This window comes from Emys orbicularis, chromosome 8 (assembly GCF_028017835.1).
Source record: "Emys orbicularis isolate rEmyOrb1 chromosome 8, rEmyOrb1.hap1, whole genome shotgun sequence".
Taxonomy (NCBI): domain Eukaryota; kingdom Metazoa; phylum Chordata; order Testudines; family Emydidae; genus Emys; species Emys orbicularis.
The window spans coordinates 101522993-101536266 of record NC_088690.1 but is presented as its reverse complement, the minus strand read 5'-3'; the positions used below and the strand labels follow the sequence as shown (position 1 = coordinate 101536266).

Genomic DNA, 13274 nt, shown 5'->3' with positions numbered 1-13274 from the left:
TGTCTTGCACTGAGGTTATGTATTTAACAGTTTTACATGTAATATTTATATATAAAAACTTTAAGTGCTTTTCTCCAATTTAAAAATCTAAAGAATTCAAAAATAAGGCATTCAATATTTGAAAAAGTACAGATTTACAAAATGTGTATATTCTTTCATGAAAACTCCACATCAACATTATACACTTGGAAAAAAAATACAAACAGGATATATTACAAATTTATGTAGCAATAACTTAGTTCATACCATGCAATAAAAAGTACATTAATCAAGATACACAAGCTTTTAAAGTTTCTAAACTGAAGGGCTTAATTTTTTTGCAAACATGTTTGTATGCAAATCCTTAGAACTTGTGGCACTTAAAATTTCTGGTAGCCTTTCTACTGAGTGTTAAATTGTACACAATGATTATGAGGAGGAAGATTAACAAAGTAGTCATCTATTATGAATCGTTCCAGCTTTGCTCAACAATAGCTGAAACTCTTTTCTCATATTCACGTTTGTTTTCCTGATAAAGTTGTGCTGCCTGACTGTTTGCAGGACTGTTTGGATTAGGTTCATCAAGCAGAGACTGTGAGAGGACGGGGAAAGAAAAAAAAAAATAATAATGAGATACTTGGACCATTATGTTCTAGATAGTAATTTCATTTAAAAAAACCCACACACCATGGGGAACAACAAGATGTTGATTTTACAACTAGCTCAAGCCCTGTACTCCTGGGGGAATTCTGTGCCACAATGCAGAATTTCATGTCTCCCCCCCCCCGACAGAATTGGGGCTGCAGAGTTGCTGACTGCCACTAGGGGCCGCTGGACTCTGCAGAGGCCGGCTCACAGTAAGTTTAGCACCCAGCCTCCTCATTCTCCCTGGGATGGAAGAGGGCCTGGGAGACCCAGGTCTAGCAAAGAGTGAGGAAGAGCAGGGCTGCACCACACCACATATCCAGCTGGAACAGTAAAGAAGCTGAGGGGAGTAAAGGCTCTGGGGGTGAGGATGTCTAGGTCAGGGGGTGCCACGCCTCTGGGGGGGAGGAGGGTGCGGGTATCTCTGGGGGCCCCACACATCCCCCTCCAAGACCCCCCAACTGGAACTAGGTTGTCATAGGGTTTCTTTAACTATCTATTCCTGAGGAATCTCTTTTGTTGTTGTGTGTATTGTTGACATATTTGTTGACAGGTATTTTGAAATAAATTACCAAAATAATTGAAAATGGAGTGATTACATTGCGTTATTTTGACAAATAAAATATGCAGATTTTTGCAGAATTTTGAAATATTGTGTGCATAGTTTTTCATTTTTTGGTGCAGAATTCCCCCAGAAGTAGCCCTAACATATGAAATAGTTCCATCCTAAATTAATGCAGCCCAAGTAGCTGGCTTCCAGTAATACTGGCTCTTTAACGATTTCATAAGCATAACGAAACATAGGCTTCAAAATAAAAGAGTTAACATTTCTCACACACACCCTGGCCTTAAATACACAAACATTACTGTCACATCTGGAATAATAATGATCAGAAAAATGAATCCAAATAAATGTCCTCCTATAAGCATTCCCTGATGGGATTATTTTTATTGCTTAGAAATAAAGTGAATATATAGTTCATCAACTAACTAGTCTTTAAAATAAACTTAAAAGCTCTTGATTACTTTTCAGTACATTTCATTGGTGTTGATGCTGTCTGTTTATTTCACAGTGTCATCGGTTTTGTGAAGGAGGGTAATCATCATATACTTAGCTTGCTAAAAATTACCTGAATTGAAGTTAAAATAGATGAAACATCATACGTTGGACTCCAGCGATTCTGAAGGATGTCTAAACATATGCTACCATCCGCATAAACTGTAAACAGAACATAGAAATTATTTAAAACTCTGGCCATTTTTAATTTGTTGTGATTAAACACTGCATGAATGGATGCACTATTTATATTGGAATGTGACAATTCAGTTTCACTGAACATTTTAGGAAGCATGATAAAGGGAAATAAAGTGTACTTCTGAGGAGAGCATTTTTGTAAGAATCTGACACCAGTTTTATACCTTGTATTTAGGGGAAAATACTGAAAGCAAACAAAGTATGTAACATAAGAGGAGAGGAAGGATGGTCCAGGACTTAGGGCTCTAGCCTGGAATGTGGGAGCTCTGGCTTCAATTCCCTCCTCCATTTGTATGATCTTGGGCAAGTCACTTAGGAAACTGAGTCACAGAGAGACTATCTGTAAACCAGAGATAACAGTATTTTCCTATCTCACAGAGGTGTTGAGGATAATTATGATAAAAGATTGTGAGGAACTCATACTATGATAATAAGGGCCATATGAAGTACCTAAAAAAGAGATACTGGAATTCTTTATGTTTCACAGTGGGGAGAAAGAAATGAGTAGGCAGATTTGAATTTGGGTAGGGTATGCCTACATTTCTCATGGCCCATGTGATGGAAGAATCATCCCGGTGCTACATATGCCACAGTGCTGAATCAAACTGATATGATGCCAGTGATCTTCACTCAGTGTTTGCCCAACAGGAGCACTAGTATTCTAGAGCAGCAGAGGTATAATTACACTCCTTTGCTGCTTCTTAGAGAAGGGGAAAAAATACAGCTTATCTACCCCTCACACCAAGTGTCTTGTGAAGTGTCTCTGGAGCATGACTAGAGAAGCACTAAGGACCCAATCCTGCTCCCAGTGAAGTTAAGATTCCTGCTAACTTGAATTGGTGCAGGATCGTGACACATATGCATACATAAAGCAAGTAATCCTGATGAAAAAGGGGAACAGAGAAAAAAAAAAAAAGAGCAAAGGAGAGATGCACACAATGCTCCGGCGATCAATGTACCGGGGGTCGATTTAGCGGGTCTAGTGAAGACTTGCTAAATCGACGGCAGAGTGCTCTCCAGTCGACCCCAGTACTCCACTAGGAACAAGAGGAGTAAGGTAAATCAACGGGAGAGTGTATCCTGTCAACCCAGCACAGTGTAGACACCGCAGTAAGTTGACCTAAGCTACATTGACTCCAGCTAAGTTATTCATGTAGACAGCCTCAGGTAGCTAGTGACAGGTACCAGGGTCTGAATTCAGTCCCTTGCTGCTTAGGCCAGCAATACTTCAGAAGTAGTTCATTCAGTTTGTAAGAGAGTAATTATATCATCATTCTAGCAGGCTGAAGGAGCAGCTTTGATAAGCTTTGTTTAAAATAAGAAAAGAAAAAAAACCACCAAGGTCTCCTCTGCCAAATAGAAGATTGCCACTATTCAAGACAGGTAGTTGCAGTGGAACAAGGAAGTAAAAAGGATTATACAAAAGACCTTCCTAAAAAAGAAGGAGCAGAAGAAAAAAAAAAAAAAAGAGGGAAAAAAATTAAGTGTTTGATTTTAGTGAGAGCAGGAGACAAGAGACCCAGAAATAAAGCATCTTGCTAAAATGGAAAGTTCTCAGAAACCTACATTGGTTATAAGAGAGTAGGATATCAATAGTCTTCCAAGATATTTCATTTCCTCACTGGCTAATATTTGCATTAGCTAACAAGACTACACAATGATTACAGAATGCAGAAGTAGCTTCTTCTAACTAAAACTTTCCTGGCATCAGGATTTTTACTGAACATCTGATATACTGTATATCTACTTTGAAAAAAAATGTTAAACATTGCTGAGCTTCAGGCTGTGATATCACACTATCCTATTCTATATTTGTTTTGGCAAAATAAGTATGAATACTCACCATTCGGATGAAACATTTTTGATAAAAACCTAACAGTTGGAGGCTTATTTGGATATTCTTCTGAAAATTCTATTATTAGTTTAAAAGTACCTGTCCAAGAAAGCAAACACAAAAACATCATGTAACTATAATTGTATCAAAACATCTTTGTGAACACTTGACAACGTGATATTTGTATTTCAAATGCCAATAAAACTAATACGTATTGCTATGAACAAAAATAGCATCAGCATCTTTGTAAAATTTAGAGGAGCCTACTCAATACACAGAAAAGCAACTATTTAAATAGCGTACAACTTCAGTTATCTAAAAATTGTAACTGACACTTAGTTCAGACCACTGGAGGATTTTCTAGGTTAATACCAGATGCCAGGGAGGTGACACTGCATTTGGATAACAGGAAGTTTTGGACAACTGTATGACCAATAGTTTAAAAAAAAAAAAAAAAAAAAGAGAGAGAGCGCACTAATCTGCCATTTTGTTCAGCTAAAGTTTCCAAATGGTTCCTGTTTTGACAGTTTTGGGGATTCAGTGAATCAGAAGGTAAGTTTTCCTGCCTGGAAACACTTCTAAAGAAGAACTTTTTTTAAAGGAGAACTACTGAATTTCTGTTGACACCATTAATCAACAATTTAAAAATAATGACTATCATCACCCACTAGCTATTTTAGTGTCTCTTCAGTAGACCTGACCTTCCAGTGCTTAGTCATTGAAATCTATGGGAGTTTGACCTAAAAATGGACTATGGCTGAGCCCAGTACATGAAAAGATGGATTTTTATAAGAAATGGCTTCAACCTTTAAAACTTGAGACTGATTTACTGAAAAATATTTATTAAGGACCAGTGAATATGTATGCCACTTATCACTAATTTCAACCAATTTCCATCCACTTCCACCCAACCTCTCCCTTCCCCCCTCCACCCACCCACCCACCCAGTAAGCTATTTTCTGACTTGCAAGAAAACTAGAAAGCCCCCTTCTTAATGACCATTCCTTGCAGAACTGAAACCACCCCCCCTTTCTGCATATACAGTAGATATTACACTTATACAGTTCTTTCGTGTTTGTTTACAATTGATCTTTTTCATTAAAACAATTTTATACAGAGATCACGTCAAGATTATTTCCTCTTGCTCTTAATGAAATCTGATTCACCTTTGTGTTGTATCATGTGCTAAAGACAAAGCCATACGTAACCAGAGACTGTGAAAATCCTTGTGATTAGGCATAAGACATATGAAACAGTCTGATGGTATTAGCCTTCAGCATCTCCTACTGGAACATTCCACTCTCCCTGTATATAAACACTTCTAGATATGGCCACTGCTTCACAGGTTTACAGTTACTCATCAACCACTGCAGAGACAAGACAATGCACTGGCACGAGTTTTGGTCAAAATACAGTAGTCTCTGTTAGACAGCAAGCCCTTACCAACTCACATTGTTTGTTGGCTTGCTTTTTCTAGTTCAAAATTAAGTTCTGTGTGTATTGTGGCTTAAAAAAAACCCCAGCATACAACATTTTATATATACAAAATATAAAAATCCTTCTTAAAAGCAATGCTGGGACCATTTATGAAAGAAGAAGGGAATAAAAAAATTAGCTACCTACCATCCTCAAAAGGGGTACCTTCTGGCCTAGAAATAAAAAATATAAATATAAATATATTATCTATTTTTACACAGGCACCCACACCTCCCCCATCCCCTTCAAATTAGAAATAGCGGGTGGGGTGGGGGGAGTAAATAATTAAGATGTAACTCCTTGATATTTCCCAGGATATGCAAAGTACTCTCCTATTAAACTGGTAACTTCGTTTTTAATCCAGAAATTGGATTTCTTACAATTGATCCAGGACAATAACTGTATTTCATAAAATGGGGATGACCAGAATCAATGGGCAGATTCAGATTCCACTAAAACTGCAATAAGGTCACTAGCAAAGTACTAAGATTTATGATAAAAGACTGAATTGGTTCCCAATCCGTGAGATACCTAATGTAACTAGACAAGTTCTGCCCACTGAATTGTATTGTAAACCAGTCTGGTCACTGCTAACACATCTAAATTTGTCTGCAAAGGGCATGGAATTCTTATGTGCTTCTCAGGGGGAACCCTGCCTTTTCTTGTTTTCCTACCCAATCTTCAACATAACAATCTCCTTGCTTTCACTATGAATTGATACAAAATTTTAAAAAAAGACAAGAAAATGGACATTATAAGGCTACAGCAGGACAAAAATGTAGCTGCTTTCCTTGTGTGCTCTACTACGCCTCGGTATTCAAGGCTATAGACCAAAGAAACCTATTTCCTCATCAAAACATACTTACTAATTTTTGCCAGTTTGTCTCAAACTCAGCATTTTGACTTCGTACATGCACATAGTCTCAAGCGTTTTCACAGAATCAGCCATTATCTAACTTATATTTAACCATTTAGTATTATCTTCTCTACAGTGAGCAAAAGTCTTCTCTTACCCAAATATAACTGCATTCCATTGCATAATGTTATTCTCAGATGGTGCACCACTGACACCCACAGGAGGGTCTTCTTGCAATCTAACAATTAAAAAAATAGAATATGAAAAGATATACATGTTAAATATATATATTACACACACACACACACAAAAACACAAGCAAAACAGGATAATACTCAGACAGAAACGTGTAAGCATATCCAGAGTTTGTACCCATTTCTCCTTCAGGACTAGAGAATTCAGGCTGTGGTTTGGAACACAGACTACATACTTCAGTGTCATATGCACATTAAATATTCCAGAGACAGAAGCCCACCAAGGGATGCAGATCAGGATTTTCTCTTCAAATATTTTGTCAATATATAAAGACAGATCAGCACTAAATAAGTGAAGCATATGTTTCCTCATGCATGGAACACAGCATCAAATACAAGAGCAGTTATGAAACACCTTGTACATCTGGTTTAAAACACCACATAGCAAATGATGAAATAAGCATTCAGAACGACACCCGCTGGCTACAGCAGTGAAGAGAAAATGATGTATAACCACAAATTGACACATCTAAACTGTAACTATTGTGGAAACCAACCAATTATATTTGTGTGATGCACACATTGGAAACTAGTAGAAGGGAACACAGATCAGGTTTTTCTTATGTTTTTAATACTATATGGACCAAATTTAGCCAGGCCACACAGGCCTATTTTGGCTAGTAACCTGTTCTCTCAGCATGCTTAGTTCAGACAAGTTAAATGTCAACAGCATGAGCTACCTACCACTTTGGCCAGGAAGAGAAGGAATGTGCACTTCAGAGATAGCTTTGGCATTTAAATCAGGACAAAGTTTCACACACTGCACTGTGGGAAGGTCTTTAACTACAGAGAATTTGTGGTGTGGCCTGAACTGGAAGCTTAACTTGTTTGAACAGAGTCCAGAGATATTTAAGAGCTAGGAACAATATGGTATTTATAGCATTCACATTCCTTTTCTACAAGCAAAACTAAAAGCTGTAATTAAATTAATATTTCTCTGTAATTTTATTCAAAGGGAAGAAAAAAAAATCAGTATTCAGGTATGTAATCTGTCAAATCCCTTTCTCATCACCACCTTGTTGGTCACTGTACAAAGTTACATTCAAACAGTAATCAGAGTTCATAGCCGCACAGATAAGCTGAATGGTCCTGGCTGCTATGTCACCCTAAAAGAAACAGGAAACAAAAAACAAACAAAAAATATTCCCCACTCACTTAAGACAAGACTCTGACATTTTAAAGATATGTGATCTCAGTTTGCAGGCATAAAATGGATAGATTACATGTCGGATAGATTCCATTCCATGTTTTAATGTATTTATTTAGATCAGGCCTGCACAACTCGTAAAGCGGCGAGGGCCATATTACTCCAAAGAAAACAGCTGAGGGCCGAAACCTCCCGGCCCCGCGGGTTCCCCCCACTCGCTAGTTTCCCAATACACACAGATTTCTCCTCCCTCCCTCCCAGTGCCCTTCCCTACAGCCCCACCACCACAACTAAACAATGCCCCACACAGACCCCCCAGTGCCCTGACACACACAGATCTCCCTCACTGCCCAGCACCCCCCAACAGGCCCCCACTGCCTAGCACCCCAAAACACACAAACCTCCCCCACTGCCCAGCGCCCTCCACACCCTCACAGCCCAGCACCCCCCGCACATCTCCCAGACACTCACTCCACCACACCCTTCCCCCTTCCCTGGCCGCACTCACCAGCCCTGCTGGGAGGTCTCTGTCTCCTAGGGTGAGAGCGGCAAGGGGAGTCTCCAGTGGTGAGCGGGAGCCGGTTCGCACCGGTTCGCGGGAACCAGTTGTTAAATTTAGAAGCCCTTTTAGAACCAGTTGTCCTGCGCGGGACAACCGGTTCTAAAAGGGCTTCTAAATTTAACAACCGGTAAGTTGAAGTGACCAGGACCGTAGCTGGGGGGGAGCAGAGGGAGCGGCTGCTCCCCCGGAGCACATTATCCAAAAGTGGCGCCTTAGGAGCCGACCCCATGGGTGCTTCAGCTCTCCGCCCCGCTCCCCGGCCCCAGCTCACCTCCGCTCCGCCTCCGCCTCTGAACACTCTGCCCCGCTTCTCCCCATCCCCCCCCCCCCCGCTTCCCGCGAATCAGCTGTTCGCGCGGGAAGCCTGGGAGGGCAGAGAAGCAAGCGGTGGCTTCGCGCTCAAGCCCAGGGAGGCGGAGACGGAGCGGAGGTGAGCTGGGGTGGGGGGAGCCACCCGCGCCACAGCAGGTAACCCGGGGGGAGGGGCGTGGAGGGGAACCGCTCCCCGCCCCAGCTCACCTCTGCTCCGCCTCCCTGGGCCTGAGCGCGAAGCCGCCGCTTGCTTCTCAGCCCTCCCAGGCTTCCTGCGCAAACAGCTGATTTGCGGGAAGCAGGGGGGCTGCAAGCTCAGCCTGACCCGGTGCTCCAGGCACTGCACGGTGGCGGTGTGGCCCGGCTCCAGCCGAGCGGCGTGGCTGTAGCGCCGCCAGCCACCTCCAGGCAGCGCGGTAAGGGAGCAGGGAGGGGGTGTTGGATAGAGGGCAGGGGAGTTCAGGGGGGTGGTGGGGGGGCGGATAGGGGTCGGGGCAGTCAGATGGCAGGGAACAGGGGGATTGAATGGGGGCAAGGCTCCCGGGGGGCAGTCAGGAAGGAGCAGAGGTTGGATGGGGCGGTGGGAGGCAGTCAGGGGCAGGGGTTCCAAGGGTGGTCAGGGGACAGGGAGAAGGGGTGGTTGGATAGGGAATCAGGAGAGGAGTTGGATGGGGCGGCGGAGGGCAGTCAGGGGACAGGGAAGGGGGTGGATGGGGCAGGGGTCCCGGGGGGGGGGGGGGGAAGCGCTCAGGACGGGGGCGGTGGCTGAGCCCCATGTCCCTGCTGGGGGGGGGGCGAGGGCACCGTGCCCGTGTCCCGCTTGGGGCAGTGGGGAGGGGCAGCGGCGCGCGAGGGCTCCGTGTCCTGCTTGAGGCCTGGGGGGTGCGGCGGCGCCGTGCGCGGGCTCTGTGTCCCGCTTGGGGCGGGAGGTGGAGGCGCGGCAGTGCACGAGGGCTCCATCCCCGTGTCCCGCTTGGGGCGGGGGGGGGGGCGGCAGCGCGCGAGGGCTCCCTGCCCGTGTCCCGCTTGGGGCGGGGGGGGGGAGGCGCGGCGGCGCGCGAGGGCTCCCTGCCCGTGTCCCGCTTGGGGCGGGGGGGGGAGGCGCGGCGGCGCGCGAGGGCTCCCTGCCCGTGTCCCGCTTGGGGCGGGGGGGGGGAGGCGCGGCGGCGCGCGAGGGCTCCCTGCCCGTGTCCCGCTTGGGGCGGGGGGGGGGGGGGGGAGGCGTGGCGGCGCGCGAGGGCTCCCTGCCCGTGTCCCGCTTGGGGCAGGGGGGCCGGTTTCGCATGCCGCGGCCGCTCGGGATCTCTCCCCCCCTCCCTCCCGGGTTTGAGAGCCTGGGAGGGAGGGGGAGACTCCGAGTGGCCGCGGCGCGGGCGCAGCTTCTCCCCCTCCCTCCCAGGCTCTGAGGGAGGGGGAGTAGCGGCGCGCGAAACAGGTGTTTCGCGCGCCGCGGCCGCTCGGGATCTCTCCCTCCCTCCCGGGTTTGAGAGCCTGGGAGGGACGGGGAGACCCCGAGCGGTCGCGGCGCGCGAAACAGCTGATTCGCGCGCCGCTGCTCCCCCTTCCTCCCAGGCTTGAGAGTGAGCCCCCGCGGGCCGCACAGTGAGCCCCCGCGGGCCGCATGTTGTGCAGGCCTGATTTAGATGTACTTTCCCCTCATATGTAAAATCTCCACTTCACCTCCAATTTTAACAAAATAAAATAAAATAAAAAAAATCACTGCTTCCAACAGCTATTCCTTTTCATGGGTATCATAATTACTTTAATTTTTACCCTCTATGTGACCCACTACAAGCAAAAAGATTTAATATCCTATTTTCGTTTAACGGGAACTAAAAAATGTTATGCTCAAATAACGCAATATCCAGATGCAATGGGTGAGTTAAGTAGCGTCTAAAGCTCAACTCGGAGGTTCCTAGCTTTGTAGGTTCAAATCAGGCTTTTAATATTGTATTACAAGGCTATGTGAAGCTACAAATGCATATCATACACATATGACCATGGTTTACGGATGTAATACTGTGGTACCTGCAAATACAATTATACCTAAAAAGGAATACTATTAAAGTTGACTCATTTCCAATAATTTATCAGCCACGTTAATTCAACAGATCATGTTGAAACAAAGCATACAATTTAAAGCCCATAACAATTAGCTTATAAAAGGCTTTTCTACATGCATAATAGATGTTGTACATAACACATGTAATTAAATGACAAACTGGAACAGTTGTTCCAGAGTGTCTGTAGTTCAGCACTTACCATTTTTAAACTGAATATAACTACCGTACTTTTTTCGCTAATGTATAGAAAAAGGTCCTTGTTTACAAACATTTTTAAACAATGTGTGACAAACTATCAACCAGAATAGCATATACATGAATCCAGAAGTGTTTAGTAGTTCTATGTGCCCATCTGGGTGCCCATCTTGAGACAAGCCAGAGGTGCCAACAACCTGATGCTTTTATTCACTTCAGCTGGCGTTGTCTATCTTCAGCACTGGGAGGATGGGGGCAAGGAGGGTGGAAGACCAAGCAAAGTACCTCAAGACAGGTACCCAAAAACGGAGGCCCAAAAAATGAGGGAAACTCTGAAAATGTTAGCTTTATTGACTAAGCATTTCACTTCTAGGCTCACAAAAAAGTTACAAAAACCAACTAGAGAATGTTGATGTGTGATCTCCAGAGGTGTTTAAAAAAAAAAAAAAAAAAAAAAAGATCTTAAGTCTTTGAATAATGAGAGTATATTTGAAACCTGCATAAATATTTACAGGCTCAATATTTCCTCCTCTGTCAAGTTCCAGCCTGAAGCAAAGTTTGACATCATACAGCCAGTTCCCTTAAATTAGAAGGTTATTGCATCATGGAATCACTGATATAATCAGAATGTACTGCTTTAAATGTTATAACTAAGTGTTTGGTCTATAAACAGTGGCTTTTAGGAATAATACAGGTTTCCTAACAGAACCACAGGCATTACACCTCTACCCCGATATAAAACGAATTCGGATATAACGCGGTAAAGCAGCGCTCCGGGGGGGCGGGGCTGCGCACGCTGGCAGATCAAAGCAAGTTCGATATAACGCGGTTTCACCTATAACGCGGTAAGATTTTTTGGCTCCCGAGGACAGCGTTCTATCGGGGTAGAGATGTATAATGAAAGGCTCTTTGGACATTTCTCATGCAAGCTGTTGACAGAGAAAGGAGAGTGGCCACTGTTTTAAAGACATAAGCACCAACTTTTATCCATAGATGCCTCCAGATGTCAGCATACATTAAGAAGTAGAGAACTTTGGAGGAAGTAACCCTAAACAAAAACAAAAGCAGCCTCCTTTCTACAGAGGCAGAGATTCAACTAATCCCTTTAGTAGGGCAGGATATTTTAACTTTCTTATCAAGGTGTGTGTGTGTGTGTGTGTGTGTGTGTGTGTGTAGGAACAGCATTTACCATATAGACCCAAACTGGCTCAGCATCCCTGCCCCAAAGAGTACAGGAGGAAAAGACTGCTGGTCCGGTAGTCCTGACCCCAGTAACAGAGCTTTGACAAACCAGCATTTTGCCCTCTTACCAGCATTAAGAGAGATTTTTGCATTCCTTGAGAACAGACAATCCAGAAAGTGAAAAGATTGTTTCTGTATTATTAAGTCTCCCTTTCAAAGAACAGTCCAGCATGGGGGAGGGGAAAGGGGACAAAGATAAATAAAGCAGATTAAATCCTAAACATGGAGAAGCCCTATACTGGTGCACATACTTGATACACTGGAGAATGTAGGGATTCAGTGTAGTCCAGTGAATAGGGCTCTAGACTGTGGGAGTCAGCAGACTGGATTCTATTCCTAGCTCTGTTACTGACTTTGGGCAAGTCACTTCACCTCTCCGGGCCTCAGTTTCCCCAAGTACGACACAGACAGCAATACCTACCTGTCCTTTGAGCTCAGTGGCTGGAGAGGGCTGTACAAGAGCCAAGTGTCACTCCTGGACTCCAGACCATGATCCGGAAGCAGATACCCGAGACACCTGACGGGTCTGCCTGCCCCCTGCTTTACACCTGGGCAACGCCCGCACAGCCCGCCAGGCCCCGAGGCCTTGTGGATTTGTTTTGGCAGCTCCTGTGCGCCAGCCTCGGGGCCGCTCCCTAGGCCTGACTCACCCAGCTCACAGCGCCGACCCCAGCCCAGCAGCGGGGCGGAATAGGACAGGGGAACCCCCTGCGCTGCCACCCCGCCCCCAAGCCAGGGAGCGCCCACAGCTGCTCCCACCCCGCAGCAACAAGGGGCTAGCTGCCAGGTAGCCCGCCGAGCCCCACAGGTACACGGCCCTGTGGTGGGGGTGCCAGGGGGCTCCTACTACCCCTCTCCCCACCGCACGCAACGCAGCCCCAGGAGCTCGGAGCAGCGCCCGGGGGGAGGCAGGACAGTTCAGCCCCGCGAGGAGGCTCCTGCCTGGGCCAGGAGGGGCCTGCTACACGCAGGGCATGGCGGGACGCCAGGGAGACCCACTGGGGGGGCATGAGGGGAGCCCCTGTGCTCCCTCGGGAGGGCACGACCCCGGCACGCACCCCCCGGGGAGGGCTGGGGAGCCGGCCAAGGCGAGACGCTCACCTCTTGAAGTCCCTCATGAGCCTCCGCCTGGCCGGAGTGGACATGATCCTCTCTGGGAAAAGAGTCCCTGTCCCCAGGAGCCTCAGCACCGCTCACAGCGCGGCGGTCTCCCTCCCCAGCCTGCAGCAGTGACGGCGGCACAAACAACCCTGCAATGGCGTCTCCCTCCGCCTGGGGGAGGGAAAGTCACAGGCCCCCTCTGCGACCGTACCACTACTTCTGGTGGGGAGAGTGTGTGCGCGTGTCCGCCCTCCGAACGTACCACGGCGCCGGCCGCGGGGGGAGGCAAGCCGCCGACGTTCTAGCCTCAGAACCTGCCGCGGCCCGGAGTAGGGGCGTGCGCCGTCAGCGGA

At 46.2% G+C, this 13274-nt stretch overlaps 1 protein-coding gene across 1 annotated transcript; it reads right to left on the bottom strand.

Annotated features, from left to right (window-relative positions):
* Positions 1 to 13115, bottom strand: UBE2B (ubiquitin conjugating enzyme E2 B). The gene is made up of 6 exons (XM_065409252.1): positions 12922 to 13115; positions 6203 to 6283; positions 5337 to 5362; positions 3723 to 3812; positions 1755 to 1843; positions 1 to 571 (listed from the first exon to the last, which is right to left on the bottom strand). The coding sequence occupies exons 1-6, from the start codon at positions 12963 to 12965 to the stop codon at positions 443 to 445; spliced, it is 459 nt and encodes a 152-aa protein (XP_065265324.1). The 5' UTR covers positions 12966 to 13115; the 3' UTR covers positions 1 to 442.
* Between the last annotated feature and the right edge of the window lie 159 nt (positions 13116 to 13274).